Here is a 17,031-nt window from a genome sequence, read left to right on the forward strand (position 1 = left end):
ATTTGTAACTATCTGATTTTACAAAGAACTTTTGTTGGTTTTGTTTTTTTGGTTTTTCAAGGTAGGGTCTCACTCAAGCCCAGGCTGACCTGGAATTCACTATGTAGTCTCAGGCTGGCCTCAAACTCATGGTGATCCTCCTACCTCTGCCTCCTGAGTACTGGGATTAAAGGCGTGCACCACCACACCTAGCCTTTTTTTTTTTTTTTTTTTTTAAGCTAAAGAAGAAACACAGGCTATCATTTCTAGCCAGCAGGATTTGTAGAATCCTTACAGAGCTGACCGAGGGGGGAGGAAGGAGGGAATAGGGGGAAGGCGAGCTCTTAAAGACTTCAGCAGAGACAAAGGCTGGGGTGGTCATGAGCTTTGCTGGACAAAGGCTGCCTTCTGACCCAGACATAAAGTCTGGCAAGTTATACTGGGCCTAAGGTTCTTATTTCCTCAAATCAGAAGATTACGTTCCCTGGCTGGTTCTGCACACCCATGGCTGTACTATCTGCAGCCCAGCTGAGGAGAAGTAAAACAGAGAAATTGTGCATGTTTGCTTGCAAAAGGCTTGTAATGCTGCATTACCACATCCTTACATCGAAGTGGAAACAAGTGCATCACGTGTGTTCTGTTCAGACACTTGACTAGAAATAGAGAGGGAAAACACAGCTCTTCCTCAGTCACATTCTTCTACAAGGACCACGATAGGGCATGGTGGTGTGGCTTCTCTGTCTTTTGGAAGCCAAGGCCGGTTTCAGTGGGCGCACAGCTTGCTGGTCTCTTGCTTCCTGCACTTTCTTCGGAGCAAGGCAGAATGACTGCACACCCTCCTGTTAGGAAGAAGGATTCACTCCCTGTGTGACCACAGCATCCCTCTTCCCCACTGGCTTAAAGATGCGTTCTGTGCTGCCCTACTCTGGGTAGGCAGCTGAAGACCGTCACGGGTCTCCTTTGTGGACACAACACTATTGTCGCATGTGGGTAGCCAGGGCCACTTTCTTGCTCAGTAACCAGCCACACATTTTTTTTAGCACCACAAGAATTTGTGCTCAATAGTTCATGGCTGCTGTATCAAGATACCCATCTAAGGTGAGTTGAATGTATCCATTCTCTTCTCCGCCCCATCAACACACACCCGAATCTTTCACCGTCAGTGGGCAAGTACCTTCCAACCGCCAGCCATCCTAGCTGGCTCATCCAGACGTCTTGCACTGCTTTTCTCCTAGGAAACTAGTGACTCCGTCATCAGTAGCATCTTCTCCAGTGAGCCAACACTGTGTTGTTAAGGATGTGCACATTAAAATGTTTGTACATGTGTGTAATTTGTTTCATTTCCTAATTCTGTTCATATCCTGACAATGTTTTTCTATTGGTTTGCTTTTTATATTCTTTTGCATATTATATTAACCTTTTTGTTTTTGTTTTGTTTTCACTTTAGGGGACACTTAACAAATCCACTAGTTCAAGAAGCTTAAAATCCCTTGACCCCGAGAGCAGTGAAACTGAGTTAGAAAGGATTTTGCGCCGCAGGAAGGTGACAGCCGAAGCAGATAGCAGTAGTAAGCCGGCTTGACTTCTCAGTTCTTCTCTCTGCCTCCGAAGCCTCTTTCTCTAGGTTCTTCTTAACATGAGATAATCTTTTTAATACTTAACCACAGTGCTTATTTTTTAATGTGAATGAGAAGTATTGAACGGGCAAACAGTTACTGATATATTCCTCCTTAGAACTCTTACGTACTTTTACTTATTGGTATCTTTGTTTATAGGTAATCAAGCATTTCTAGATCTAGTTTGTTAAATGTGAGGTGCCCCTGTGTGAAGACATTGAGAAAGGTTTTTTTATTTCAAATTTTTATCAACTTCCATGATTATTAAAAATATTCCATGGTAATACCCTTCCTCTCCCTACTTTCCCCTTTGGTTTTTGACAACAATCCAACATCAGAGGCTCTGGAAGCAGACCTCCTGAGTTTGAATCCTAGCTTACTTGCTATTTGTGCCTTAGTTTCTTCATTTGTTCAGAGAGGGTAACACGAGTAGAGCCCCGTGTGAATATTCTCAAGTTGGTCCATGGAATGCCCTTACCTTGTGCCTGGCACGGAAGTTTGCAGCTTCAGTCCTCTTCACACATGAGCTGCAGAGGTAGAGGAGCCAGCTTGACTCTCCGTGCCCATTTCACTGATGTCTCTGGCTGTGAATCCAGTGGGTAAGGAACTTGGCTCTGCCCTCAGCTGGGGTTGTGTCTGGCTCAGCCCTGGCGTTGAGGCATGTTAACCAAGTACAGGCCTCAGAATCCACTTGGTCCTGGCAGTTTTTTAACCCTTGGGGCAAGCTAGGAGGCTGGGTTTGAAAACTGCAATAAAGTGAAATGAATGATCAGAAATGAGAGCAAGTGGGCCCCGTGGTCCATCACAGCTGTTTAAATCTGCAGCATACTGAGTCATGTTGGCCGAGTTTAAGTTGCTATTAAGATAGGGTCTTTCTGTATAGCCCTGGCTGGCTTGGTACTAGCTGGGGAACTTAGACTGGCCTTAAACCCTCAGCAGTCTTCCTACCTCAACTTTACTAGTGCCGGGATTCCAGGCATGACCCCCCACCACCCAGCTTACGTTGCTAGAACATTAAAGATGGGGTTTTGATAGCTATGTTCTAGTTTTCACACAGGGATTTCCCCAGATAACTGAGCAAATAGGTTACTTATATCAAAATCGGCAAAATACCAACCAACTTTTATTATACAAATTTGAAACTCTTTCCCCCCTTCCTTCCTTCCTTCCTTCCTTCCTTCCTTCCTTCCTTCCTTCCTTCCTTCCTTCCTTCCTTTCTTTCAAATCAGCTGTTCAGTTTTTAGTTTGGCCTGAAATTTCTCCTGATAAAATCCTACAAAAGTTCTCCTCCCATATAACCTTCTCAAATCTAGGGGAAATTAAAGGAAGCCATGAGGTGTGCAGTTGCCCTGCCAGCGCGGAGCCCTTTCCACATAAATCTTCCCAAGTCTCCCTCTCCCGCCTTCTGCCTGGCTGGGCTCCTGCACATATGTCTGTACTTTTAGGACTTAGAACATGGCAGCTTAGTGCACTGTCATTGTCACTGTATATTTTGCCCAGACCCTTTCATTCCTCCAAAAACATTCTTCTATTCATGAATTTAGTGATACGTGTCACACTCACTGTTTCTGGGTTACTTATCAATGGAAACGAGGAGACATTTGCATTTTAGTCGATATGGAAGTAGGAATACTTCCAAAAGTGGGGAGTGTAACAGATTTTAGACATGATGAGGCTCTCTCATTTGATTTCCTTCTTTCCACCAAGTACAAGTATTCAGTGCCTTATTTGAGGGAAGTTAGAAAAATAGATATAAATTCAGTAGAGCCATTAATCCATGACTGTCATTGGTGAGGTGGACAGGAAGCTCATGCTGGGGGCAGAGCGACTTTATTAATTGGCCAGAAATTGTCTTTGCACTTCCTAATAAAAGAAAATGGAAGTGTACAAACTGCTATGTTCTCGTTCTTAACATTCATCTAAAAGAAGAGTCAAACTATTTTTATCCATTGGTTCAGACATTGTCCCTGGGCCAAGCTGGAAGGGGTATTTGCCATGTGACTCTCCTAAAGGTCATGGAATTACATAGTGAATATTTTAGGGTAAGAGAATCAGGAAAGAGATAAAGCTCAGTGGGGTTACAGGGGCGGCAGGGTCAGAGGCGGGGGCCTCATTGTGGTGGATACAGGGTCCCTGTCCCCTGGGGCTCATGGGAAGCTAAATGGAAGACTACAGTGCATAAAGGGGGCTTCAGGAAGCAGCCTGAGCTTTGCAGAACAAGACCTCAGGCCAATGGGCATCTGCCTTGTGAGCCTGTGAGCGAATGTTCTTTCTTCAGAGCTTTTGTCATAGGTCTGAGGTTTCCTTGCTCTACCTGGCCTTGTGGCCTGTCAAGCTGTCACCTCAAAGAGCAGCAAGTGCCTCTGGGATGGGGGAGGGTGCCCAGAGAATGGGACACAGTGATATCCACCTCAAACTCTGTGCTTTCTTCCTCATTTCTGCTTGTATATGAGAAAGAAGAGCTCTGGCTCAGCTCACCACTCCCCTTTTTAATTGGCTTCCATTGCAGAAATAAGCAGCAGGCGTGTATTCAGAAAGAGATCTCACCTTCCAACAAGGCCAGATTGCTGGAGTCTGTCTGGGGTTGTAGGCAACAGTTACAAGGGCAGAATGGGAGCTGAGCTAAAGCAAATCTCAAATTTGACTTATCTGTATTTTTCTGGAGTTCTCTTTCTTGTTCATCCTTCTCTCATTACTCCCACACAACAGAGTGTAGCATAGCTGGAGGGAAGGTCTTTCCTAACAGAGTTACCCAATGAGGTCCCCCAATGGTCTGCCCAGATGAAGTAAGTCACAGCACCGTGCTGTGTGCGTAGGGACTTTCACCAGACCAGGTGGGGCTTGTAGGCCTCCCACCTGGAGCCAGGTTAAGAGAGGATTCCAACAGAATGGCTGAACACTTGTCCAGTCCCTCATAGGCATGTTTTCCCCAAATTAGACTTTCTTGATTTGATATGCTACATTGCTGTAGCGCGTCAGACTTATTTGTAACCACTCCAGAGTGAAATACTAATGATCAGGGGTCAGCTGTCACCTTGGAAGATGATTTCCTGACATTTCTTTTTCTTCCTTTTTTAAATTTATTTTTTTGAGGCAGGGTCTCACGTATCCCGATCTGGCTACAAACTCAATCCATAGTCAAAGATGACCCTGAATTTTCTCTCTTTAAGAAATATTTTATTTATAGACGTGTATAATATGTCTTTGATCATACTCACCTCCCGTTACCTTTCCCTACTTTGAACTCTTTCTACTTCCCAACTAGTCTGTGACAATATCGTACTGTTTTTTATGATGCGCTGAGCTTAATTAGTGTTGCGTTCATGAGCATAGGTAGGGGTGTCACTGATCAGTGCAGGCAACTTAGCCGTGGCTCCACCACCAAGGAAAACAGAGAACCACTAGCTGGAAGACATGGGTCCTCCTGAGCTCTTCTACCACCCAGCATGGAAAGCTAATGGGCCTGGTCATGTGCAGGGAATGACAACCGGCATGAGGTCATGAATGAGTCCGCCAGCCCTGTCATACCTGAAATACAGTGTTCCCAAAGCGCCCCTCCCTGCCCCTCCTCCTCAGCCTTCCCTGAGCCTTGGAGGAGGTGATACAGACAGATGAGCCTGAATCTCTCCTCGTGCTGCTGCCACCGCGCGAGCGCTGGGATCACAAGGGGGTGCCCCCGGGGGTGCAGTGCCAGGGCTCAGGCTCAGGGCCTTGTGCATGCCAAGCACACACACTGCCAACTGAGCTACGCCCCCAGCAGACACTCCTTAGGGATAAAGTCCCCCAAGTTCTGCCCTCTTTGCAGTGGGAACCTCTCAAGGATGCCCTCTAACTTCATTTTGGCATTATTTAATTTATATATTTGTGATTTATTGAATCAGTCTCTTTGTTTTAAAAGTGTTCCTCCTGAGATTTCACAGGAGCATGCTAGATGCTTACTTTGAGACAATCTATGTAGGATGGACGCCGTCCGTGGACAGAGAAAAGCCATGACAAAGCTTAGTGTTAGGGCCCAGGATTTCTAGATTGCTATGCCAATAATTTCAGTAACAAGCCCTATTGTGATTGTTAAATCCTGTCCCAAAGAGCACCAAAGCCCACAAGGTAAACAACCAAACTCTTTGCCACTTAATTTTTATAATCTTGTGTCTGTCTTTTTAAGAGGCAATAAATCCACTTACTTCTCATTCGCATTAAAATGAAAATGTTCATAAAAGCTGTTTAATGCTCAAGAAGCCTTCATGAGCCTTTCAGAAAGAACCTTTTGACATCAGTCCATTTTCTGTTTAAAATGCAGAGCTGAGTTTTCGGAAGAATTAACTCTTAAGAGGAGAAATGTTTCCAGCAGGGCTGTCAGAAAGCCATATGCTGGGAGAAGAAAAGTGTGTTCACAGTTCCAGAATGGCTAAGGACTGGTCAGTGAGGGAAGCATGGCCTGGGCTTTTGTGACCTTAAAGGTCTGCACACAATTTCCCAGCAGGGCCTGGGTACTTTGAAAAGCAGTCTGACCCCCCCCCACCCCCAAGCAAACGTCCAGCAGGAACATTTTTCAACATGCTCTTGAATTTTTTTTTTTTTTTTTTTGTCACCAACTTGGCCTTTTCACTTCCTGAGGGATTTTCAGCTAATCTGTTTTTTAGTGCCCTGTAAATACGCATCACACAGAATTATTAAACTTGAGGTATGTGTTTGGTTTTAAGGTCCTACCGGGATATTAGCCACCTCAGAGTCCAAATCCATGCCAGTGTTGGGTTCTGTATCCAGTGTCCCAAAAAGAGCCTTGAACAAGAAAACTCTGGAGGCAGAATTCAACAGCCCGTGTCCCCTAACACCTGAGCCAGGTGAAGGGCCCCGTAAATTGGAAGGATGCACGAATTCCAAGGTTACGTTTCAGTAAGTAACGACACTCTCTGTTTAGTAGCGTGTAGACGCATCTGTGATGACTAACGTGGGTTTCTGGGGTTTAGTGCTCTTCAGAGGGGCTCTGACTTGGTCTGCCAGTCCTCCCTCTCTGCCTTTGAGCCAGCGGCCGCCTGTAGACCATTGCAGATAACCACATCTCTTCAACTGGTTTGTCATCAGGTTCTCCTACACCAAGAACTGTCCTGGCCAATGCTTGCTTCTGCATCTAAAGACAAGTTTTTCATAGTGAAATGCTCACCTTTCCTCCCTGTGGTTCTCAGGCAGCTGAAGAAGGCACTAGACCTTTCATACTACCTTGGAGGGAACCTTTGTGCCACCTTACTTTCTAGTCCCTGATACAGAAAATGCGTCTTCATGCTTCTCTGTCCCGACACACGACATCAAGAGTTATCTATCGAGCCCTGCTTCCAAGTGGCACTCTGTCAGGGCTAATCCTGCTATTGAACGTGTTTCAGGCAGGTCTGTGGAGGAGCAATTTGTTTTATAACAAGCTCTTTTCGGAAGTAGTCTACACTTCGGCTTTAGTTCTCTTGCCGGATGTCAGCTAGATTGTCACTTCAAGAAAAGGAAGAGGTGAGGACCATCTGATCAGCCGAATATTGTAATCACAGTTAATTAAACCTCTGATTTCCTGTTCTGTCGAGAGAAAGATGCCCCTCCCCGTTTCGTAGCTTTAGCTTTCTTAGCTTAAAAGGTGAAACCTGGACAAATGAAACCGAAATTCAATTTGGATCTATTTTTGCCAACTGGTGTTTTGTTCCTTTCTCACATTTCTCTCATTGGTACTATTAACTTTCTTCTTTCCCCTCCTTTTTGGAACGAATGACCTTTTTTTTGATGGCTTACAGTTTTATTTAATTTCATTGTGGGTTGGTTGGTTGATTTTTTTTTTTTCTTCCCACGAGCACATGCAGTTCTTAGGCTGCCTTTCTTTGACGACAGTCATTTGCACAGTTCTAACAGAAAGATGATCTATATTCATTCTTGATCTTTCCTATTAAATTTGTTTAACACCTAATTTGACATCAGCAATCTGGCTGCATTTGAACCAATACCCAGACACAAAAGCAATTTGGCAGAGACAAGTTAGCTTCTGAGAAGCGCTTAGTGCATGTGTATAGATTTTTCTTTCCCTCTACCATTTTACACAGATAATCTTAATCAGAAAATACCGCAACTCCTTCCTCCTTTTGTCTGCCTTTTATTCTCAAAAAGTAAGTGGAAATTACATTTCCGAGAAAGGAAATGAAATAATTGCAGGCCCCAAGGTCTGCAAAATGTGTGCTGAATTGACAGTGAAAAGGATCCCCATGTTGACAGACACTGTTGTTAGATGCCAGAAAGGCCGATGTGGGACTCAATTTATTTCTCATCTTGCCTGTTCAAAGATCGCTTAAGAGACACATTGCTGCTTAATTTATCTACTTAAAGCACTAATACAAGTACCGCTTGCTGCTATATTAACTTTTAAACTTGTAACCTAATGATGATCCAATTCTTGACATTCATGAGCTGCAGTAACTAATGCCATGTATTTTCACGTTGATAGTCATTTAGCAAAATAAGAGTGCCTGTCTTAACAGTCCCTTTTCCTAAGTCCCACCAGACCAGAAGACTCCAAGAATTTTGTGTATGTGTAGATGAAACGTTCACTTCCACGACAAGGCACCCTTCCTTCATTTCACTCTGTTTAAGCCTAACTTTTTTTTTTTTCTTTTCTTTAATGACTAAAACAAGTTCAAGTGACCTGCGGTCTTTAGACGTGCAATGTCGTGTCGGTGCTATATGTCAGGCTCACCAACAGTCACCGTAGCTGCTGGGAAGGAGATGGACAGTTTTCAGGGCGAATCACGTTCATTTTGCCATAGTAGCCGTCATGCTGGCTGCAGCCACATTGACTTGCCTCGTGGCCTTGAACAGGCAGAGCAGTTGGAAGTCACATCAGCAGTGGAAACATGAACTGAGCGCTGGGGAAATGGGCTCTTCAGGTGAAGGCCTGAGGCTGCCTGAGTTTGATTCCCCAGCACCCGTGAAAATAGTTGGGTGTGGCCATGCATGTCTCTGTCACCCCAGGCCTGTCTTCCCTGTGGGGAGCAGACATCAGAATCACTGGGGCTCACCTAAAATACAGCTCCCCATTCAGACAGACAGACTTCGTCTTGAGAAAATACACAGAGAAGTGATAGAGCAAAAACCTCGAGCTCTCCTCTGCTTTCCGCACACCAAGTGCACTTACTTACACAGATGCATCACACACACCACATGCTATATGTGTAAAAAACATGAATTGTTTTCCTCATTTTTTCGTTGTTTTTTTTTTTTTTTAGGTTGGCATGCAGAGTAATGAGTTTTACTGTGGCACTTTCATACATACGTTGTGATACTTGTCATTCATTAAAATGTCTTTGCACTGAGCAGGTTCCTTCACAGTGATCTGTGGCGGCGCCGCTATGGTGCTTCGTGAGCGCAGCTGTCAGCTCTTGACGGGAATCAAGGTCAAGGGATGATGTCAGTTACGGTGGTCTCTTAATATATATGTTGTTGCCCCAGTGTGTGTGTGTGTGTGTGCGTGTGTATGTGTGTGTGTGTGCACACGCACGCGTGCAACTCCTACCACCTTCGCCTCCTTCCCTATGCTTGGACCCCTCTGCTGGGCCTGTTCCTCTGGGCTCGGTGCTGGCTCTCTTCCCCCTGCCCTAGGCTCTGTAGCATGGCTGTAGGCTGCCTCACCCCATACCTCCTCGGCTCTGCTCAGACACTTTGTCATCTTCACAAAGGGGCCTCCATGACTGCCTGACTCCCACCCCCCGCTCTGGTCCTCTTGCATCCTACTCCGCTTCCCCCACAGCAGTTACTGTATGCATCGTCGTCAGCCTCACGTTGTTGGGGTGAACCTGTAGACAGACGCAGTAAGGGAGGAAGGGAATTTATTTGAAGTTTGCTGATCCAGGGGAAGTTTGGTAACAGCCAGACAAGTTGGGAAGTTGGGGCGCCTGTTATAGATCCAAGCAGAGAGGGAAAAAAATCTACGTCCAACATATCAGCAAGCACCCTTCAGAAACCCAGGCAGAACTCTGTCACTTTGTATGTCTTTAGTCTGGAATTCCACATCCATCCCCACACTTTAGGGCTGGGCCTGGAATTTGCCCACAGTGACACCTTCTCCAGCCAGGTGGCTGGAGCTCTTAAGCTACAAGCTTTAATAACTCCCGAATCTACTGGGGGCATCCATTCAAACTGCCACAATATGCTTTACTGTATGGTTTATTTTGTTTTGCTCTTCTGTGAGGGTTGGGAATTTTTTTTTTTGTCTGTTTTGTTTACTTGTATATCTCACCTACCTGGACTAGTTCCTGCCACACGATAGGTTCTCAATAAATGGTTGAACAAATGAGCACAACGTTCAGAATCAGTGGAATGCCAGGACACCAATTAAAGAACTCAGTTAACCAGAGTTCTCTTTTCTCAGCAGGCAGGTAGACTCACAGACACTCATGTGTGCGTGCATGCACATGCATTAAGTCTTATAGGCTGTTACTTGTTTGTTGTTTGGTCACATTATTTGATTTTTTTTAAGAACATTTTCTAGGGGCTGGAGAGATGGCTTAGTGGTTAAGGCACATGCCTGCGAAACCTAAGGTCACAGGTTTGATTCTCCAGGTGCCATGTAAGACAGATGCACATGGTAGTGCATGTGTCTGGAGCTAGTTTACAGTGTGTGCCTATTGTTCCCCCCACCCCCATGTCTCAAATAAATAAATATAAATCTTAAAAACAATTTTTTTCTAAGTGCCAATGAGTTCTTCACATTCAGCTTAGTCTTAACTTTCTTCGGCTTTGTACCATTCGAGAAGTTCAGGAAAATGCGAGGCTACCCAGTTATCAGAGAAATGGAGCTGTTTTCACCAGATTGACTTGACAGCACTACCAGAATGGTTTGAAATGTAAAGGCAGTAACAGAGAATTTCTGTAACAAAATTAAGTAACTTTTTTCCCCTTCAATTAAGTTCCTGAAATCAGCATGTATGTATAGCATATAGTTGAATAACTCCTGTTTGCTGGGCATGGTGGCACACACCTTTAGTCCCAATACTAGAGGCAGATGTAGGAGGATTGCCATAAGTTCAAAGCCATCCTGAGACTACATAGTGAACTCCAGGTCAGCCTGGACTAGAGTGAGATCCTACCTTGAAAAATAAACCCAAGAACACAAAAATGAATAACTGCCATTTACAAATTATGAAATCAGAGAAATATTAGTTCATTTCCTAGGGTCCTATGATGGAGGCAATGGATAATTTTAATTGCAAAAATTAATTTTAATTAATGTAACCAGCATCAGCAAAGAAAGGCTTTTTTGTTGTTAAAAAAAAAAGAAAAGGAAAAGATAATCAGAGCTTGGGGAAACCTAATTTATTCTGCTTCTGTTTTAATATTTTTGTGTTTTGATAAATATTTGTAATAACTACATACTATTTAGTCTTAATGTATTAACTCTCATATTGACTTTGAATTTCAGTAGTTTTAATTGGCTACAATTCAGAGAGGATTTATGCTATAATTCCACTTTATGTTAATGATACATAAAAATCTGGCCAAGCAGATGATAATGTCAACCCAATTTCTACTTTCACGCTCTTTCCTATTGGACATAGCTAAGACATGGTAAGATTCCGTGAATCAAGCCAATCAATGAATAGGTGGCCAATAAAAAAGAGGGAAAATTCAACATAATCTCATTATGTTGAGACTATATAATACCTGAAAATAGGCTAACTAGGCATGCCATAGGGTCAGAAAAGAATGGAGTACATCTTCATTCAAGCCTGTAAACAGGAGAGGGATTGACAAGCAAGAGGTATGATCAGTGTTCTAAAGTGGCCCTTTGCCCAGAATGTCAAAGGACATCCTATTATTTCTTGGATCTGTGATCATATGGCCACAGCTTTCACTCTTCGGCTAATCAGCTAGTCATTTTCCTTGTGACTGTGGCAAGTGGTTTAATCTGTGGCAAGTTTCCTTGTATGTGAATTTAGTGTATTAACCTACCTTGTACGGCTGCCTATATTAGGTACTATATAGAAAGTACTTTAGTTAATTCCTTTCCTATATTCTATTAAAATTATAGGCTGAGGGCTGGAGATATGGCTTAGCGGTTAAGGTGCTTGCTTGCAAAGACAAAGGACCCTGGTTCAACTCTCCAGGACCCACATAAGCCAGATATACAAGGTGGTGCATGCATCTGGAGTTCACTTGCAGTGGCTGGAGGCCCTGGTGCACCCATTCTCTCTCTCTCAAATAAATAAAATTATTTTTTTTTAATTATAGGCAGAAATACTAGATAGTCAAGTACAAAAGTACAAAAAAAAGTATCAAAGTAAAGCTAAGATTCAAGGCACTTGGTTGTTGGGTGGGCCAGGTGGCCTTAGGTCATTTAACTTTCTGGATTATTGCTTTCTTTTCATTGTGTTTCTACTAGTCTCAAATTGAGGCAATTGGATTGTATATTCTCCTATATGCCTTTTAGCTCTAGGGCCCCAATAATTCCTAATAAATATGGGCACTTGATAGGGATATTCACATTTAGGATAAGGAACAAGAAGTATCTATTTCCTACCTGTGACCTGTCTCTCAATACTTGACACATTTACCCTAAAACACAAACCCAGCAACACAAGACAACGAGCTGGCTTAGTTATCTTTGGGAAGTAATGTGTGTAGACCGTGGAGCACTTGTGGAGGTCAGCACACAGCCTCATAGTGGTGGTGGTTCTCTCCTCCCGCCTTGTTTGAGACAGGCTCTCTCTGGTCTTGCTTGCCACTGGGAAAGCCATTCTAGCTGATCGCCAAGCTTTGAAATTCTCCTGGCTCCATCTCTCGTTCCTATAGGTGTATTGGGATTACAGGTGCATGGCCACTCTGTGTCTTGCTTTGTATGGGTTCTAGGACTTGAACTTGTGTTGGCAGGCTTCAGAGCAGGCACCTGCAGCTGCTGAGCCATCCCCCTAGCCCAATAATGAATTTCTCAAATATATTACCAGGGGGTGGAAAAGGTAGCTTAGTGACAGAATGCTTGCCTAGTGTGCATGAAGCCCTGCCTGGGGTCAGTGCCCAGTACCATGAAACAATGAGCAAGGAAACAAATCAAACACATCATCAGAACTTATATGTCCCAATGAAAATGATTTGTCTCTTATCAGGACTACCCTTGGGACTCAGCATACCCATTCCAGTGCTGTCATTGTCATCCCAAATGCTTTTAGGCCTATTTGGATTAAAGATGTCTGATCACAGGGAAAGTAATGAGGCGTCCTTTTCTTTTTCTTTGTTTATTTTTATTTATTTATTTGAGAATGACAGGGAGAGAGAGAGGGGGGGAGAGAGAGAGAGAGTGGGTACACCAGGGCCTCCATCCAGTGCAAAGGAACTCCAGATGCATGTGCCATCTTGTGCATCTGGCTTACATGGGTCCTAGGGAATCGAGCCTCGAACCGGGGTACTTAGGCTTCACAGGCAAGCGCTTAACCACTAAGCCATCTCTCCAGCACCCTCCCTTTCTTTTTATGCTGAGCTGGAGAATAAGGATATAAAGACTGCTTCATCTCCCCTCGACTGGTCCCATAAGAAAACTGATGCCAGTACTTATTTACAGCAATGGCATGGTCCATCTTAACCACCACAGTGTGTTGAACATATGTTTCCAAGCAACTTTGGCTTTTGAAAGTGGATTTGGGTTTGGGAAATAACCATCAGTTTGACACCTTTGCTAGTATGTGCATTTTATGTGTTCAGCCACATGTATCAAAGAGCACCCTGCATTACAGTCAAGCCGTACCGGCTGGCACACAGCCCTTTTACTGTAAGCCCAGTTAGGTTGTCCGGGCCCCCCATTTGTGTACTGGGGCATGAGTTAAGGGATAAGGAGACCAGTATCTCAGAAACAGAAGCCAGGATGCCTGGATGTGGGTGACCTGGTCTTTGATTTTAAGCCTGTGCAGGTGCTATAGGTGACACATTTTAACCCTGTGTTCAACGGAATGCACCAACTACTGTGCTTGACTGACAGGAGCAGTAAGTTGGAAAGCCCTGCTTTGGGAAAACCCTACAGCATTCCACCACGCGGATGTGTGTGCTTCAGTCAGTATCTTTGCTGACTCCTCATCGGTATATATCAATGATAAAACACTGGGGCAGTGAAGGTGTTTGCCTGCAAAGCCTAATGGCCTGGGTTTGATTTCCAAGTACCCACATAGAGCCAGACACAGTGACGCATGCATCTGGAGTTGGTTTACCACAGCTGGAGGCCCTAGGGCACCCATTCTTTCTCTCTCTGTCTCTCTGATCTGAATTTTCCTCTCTCTCTCCTTGTTAATAACTAAAAAAAAAAAAATTAAAAATATTTTAAAATTGCTATCCACCCAAGAGGAAATGTGCTGAAATTTAGTAGGCAGGATGTGTGTGTTGAATTTAGGTGGAAACTATGGGTAATAGAACCATATTCTGGTTTGCGGATGGAAGATTCTGGAATTTACGTCTGTGATGTCATTAGTTATTGATACTGTATTTCACTAGCATTTATTAACCTTTGCTTTCTTTCTAAATAAACCCCCCTCAAAAGATAAGAAAACTCCTCCCAAAAACCAGAACAATAGCAGTTGCCACACCTTCTGCTCAGAGGTTCACATTCATCTCTCTTTAATCCTCCGATCGTCGGTAGCAGCCACCATTTTTCAAGGGAGAAGGAAACAGGAGAACTCAGCCCTGTGTGGGTCTAGCCACGTGTTGTACAGCAGCCAGCGTCACAGCAGGGCCAGCTCCAGTACCGCTGCTTGGCTATTAGGACCAGTGCTGTGGGTGTGATGGGAAACCAGGCACTTTCAAGTGCTGTTCTAATTCTCCCAAACCTATAGATTGGACGCGACCCCCGTTACGTACATGAAAAAACTGAGGCTCACTGAAGTAAACCACTTCCCCCAAAATTGCACTCCTAATTGACAGCTGGGTCAGATTGTATTTAAGCCTTTTTAGTTCTGTCTCCAAAGTTCATACTTTTCAAACCAAAGCATACTGCTTTTAGGGTATTAAAAGCTTAAGAAAGGGGGCAGGAGAGAATGATATAAGATTTTTTTTTTCCCTAGAAGGAAGTAGTGATTCTTTAGTTAAATCACCCCATGAGGGCCCTATTATGTGCATATCCTGTTCCTCTGCCCCTGATACTCACAAGTAGTCTCTGGTCTTCCTAAACGATGGGGAGTCATAGAAAGATGTTCCCCAGTAGAACGAACATTCAGAAAAGGCAAGCTAGCCTGAGCCAGCAAACAGTCACGAACAGTGATTAGAAAGATTGTTTTAATGTTTGTTTGTTTCTTTCTGTGCCTACCATCCAGAGGGAATGCCTCAAAATAAACACTGGAAATTAGCCTCTCTGAGCATACCTGCCTAAGCTACTTTTATCTTTGGTATTTGTTTCATTTGTCTATTTTGGAGGTGGGGGGAGACTAATGGGTTTACAGAAAATAGAAATTGGATAGAAGTTTGGTCACTGATTTAGCACAATAAAAGAAAAGACAATTAAGGAATAAAAGTAAAAAATGTGGATGAAGAGCCAGCTGAGTGTGGTGGCACACGCCTTTAGTCCCAGCAGCCGAGAGGGAGGCAGAGGTAGGAGGACTGCAGAGAGTTCGAGGCTAGCCTGAGACTTCATAGTGAATTCCAGGTCAGCCTAGGCTAGATTGAGACCTTACCTTGAAAAAAAAAATGCTAATGAAGAGCAAGCAAGCTGAAGAAATCCCCAGAGGCTTGGTACTTTCAAGTACCAAGTCTCCAAGATGGCATTACTTATACATGATATAAGAACAGAAGTCTATACTCAAGAGTGGTCGGACTGCCAGGTCTTGCCTCCATTTCACAGGTCTAATTTCCAAAAAAAAAAAAAAAAAAAAAAAAAAGACATGTGAGGCCAACCTGCAAGGTAGGCGTCATGAAACAAATCAGCAGAGAAGAACCTAGAGAAAATAGGAGCATGGCAGGGAAAACTTTCAAGTAATTATTATATTCACAAAGATAAGACTTTGCATCCACCTCCTAAGTGCTGGGATTGCAGATGTATACAAACCTGCTTGGTTCTTCCCTGCCCCTTCCCTTTTGCTGCTTTTTCAATTTAATTTTTTATTTGTTTTTGATAAATTTGTACATGTATATATTGCATTTTGGTAATATGCACCCCCATATCTCTCTCTTATTTCCCTACCACATCCTCTGAACCTCTTTATTTTATTATTTTTTTTATGAGAGAGAAAGAAAATTGGCACGCTAGGGCCTCTAGCCAATGCAGTCAAACTCCAGATGCATGCATTACCTTGTGCACCTGGCTTATGTGGATTCTGGGCTGTCAAACCTGGGTCCTTAGGCTTCACAGGCAATCACCTTAACCACTAAGCTATCTCTCCTGCCCCCATCTGAATCTCTTAATCCTACCACTCACCAATGGCTGGCTGTACCACTGAAGAGGGGAATTCCTCTCCCCCCACACTCCCAGGCACCACTAACTACCATTAGCTCCTCGGGGAGGATGGCACCTTATGATCCCCTCCCCCACCCATGACAAATGCTCGCTGGCCCTATCTTGTGCAGGTAATCACAGCTGCTATGACTTCATGAGTGCAATGGCCTCGTCCTATCTGAATGACAGAGTTCCACAGCGTTCCTCCCCATCCTCCAGCTTGTACATTCTTTCTACCCTGTCTTCTGTGCTGTTCCCTGAGCCTTGGAGGGGGTGGCACAAATGTCCCATACTCAGGCTGGAGAGATGGGTTAGTGGTTAAGGCACCTGCCTGCAAAGCCAAAGGACCCAGGTTCAATTCCCTTGGACGTATGTAAGCCAGATGCACAAGGTCCCACATGCGTCTGGAGGTCAGTCCTTTTTTTTTTTTTTTTAATTATTTATTTATTTATTTGAGAGCGACAGACACAGAGAGAAAGACAGATAGAGAGAGAGAGAATGGGCGCGCCAGGGCTTCCAGCCACTGTAAACGAACTCCAGACGCATGCGCCCCCTTGTGCATCTGGCTAACGTGGGACCTGGGGAACCGAGCCTCGAACTGGGGTCCTTAGGCTTCACAGGCAAGCACTTAACCGCTAAGCTATCTCTCTAGCCCAGGAGGTCAGTCCTTTTTTCTCCCTCTCTCTGCCCCCCACCCCCGTCAAATAAATAAAGGTGTCCCATACTCAACTGGATGTTTCAACCATGCTAAAGAGTAGTTAATTCCTCAAAGTCAAATAACCATGTCTGGCTCTAAGTCTTGGATCAGCCAGGGCTTTCCTGATGATAACTTAGCATGAAAACGTGAGGGCAGTCCACAGCCTGTGAAGCCAGCTGTTTTCTAAGCACACATTATGAAGCCACTGGTAAAGCTGATCAGTGCAGTCATTCACCACGTCTAGTCAGTTGAGTCTGTTCCTCCTTGTCGGGCTGTTGTGTCTTTGTGGTATAGTCCTCCTTTGTTTATCAGGA

General features: G+C 44.1%; 1 protein-coding gene across 2 annotated transcripts in view; it reads left to right on the forward strand.

Moving 5' to 3' along the window:
- Shtn1 (shootin 1) overlaps positions 1–17,031 on the forward strand; it is a 124,069-nt gene that overhangs the window by 96,873 nt on the left and 10,165 nt on the right. The window contains exons 16-17 of one of the 2 annotated variants that reach the window (XM_004659304.2): positions 1,427–1,547; positions 6,296–6,488. The exons of the other annotated variant lie outside the window; for it this stretch is intronic. Coding sequence (XP_004659361.2) covers positions 1,427–1,547; positions 6,296–6,488 — 314 coding nt within the window. The remainder of the gene's footprint in view (positions 1–1,426; positions 1,548–6,295; positions 6,489–17,031) is intronic. 2 annotated transcript variants of the gene reach the window in all.

Source organism: Jaculus jaculus, chromosome 1, assembly GCF_020740685.1.
Source record: "Jaculus jaculus isolate mJacJac1 chromosome 1, mJacJac1.mat.Y.cur, whole genome shotgun sequence".
NCBI lineage: Eukaryota > Metazoa > Chordata > Mammalia > Rodentia > Dipodidae > Jaculus > Jaculus jaculus.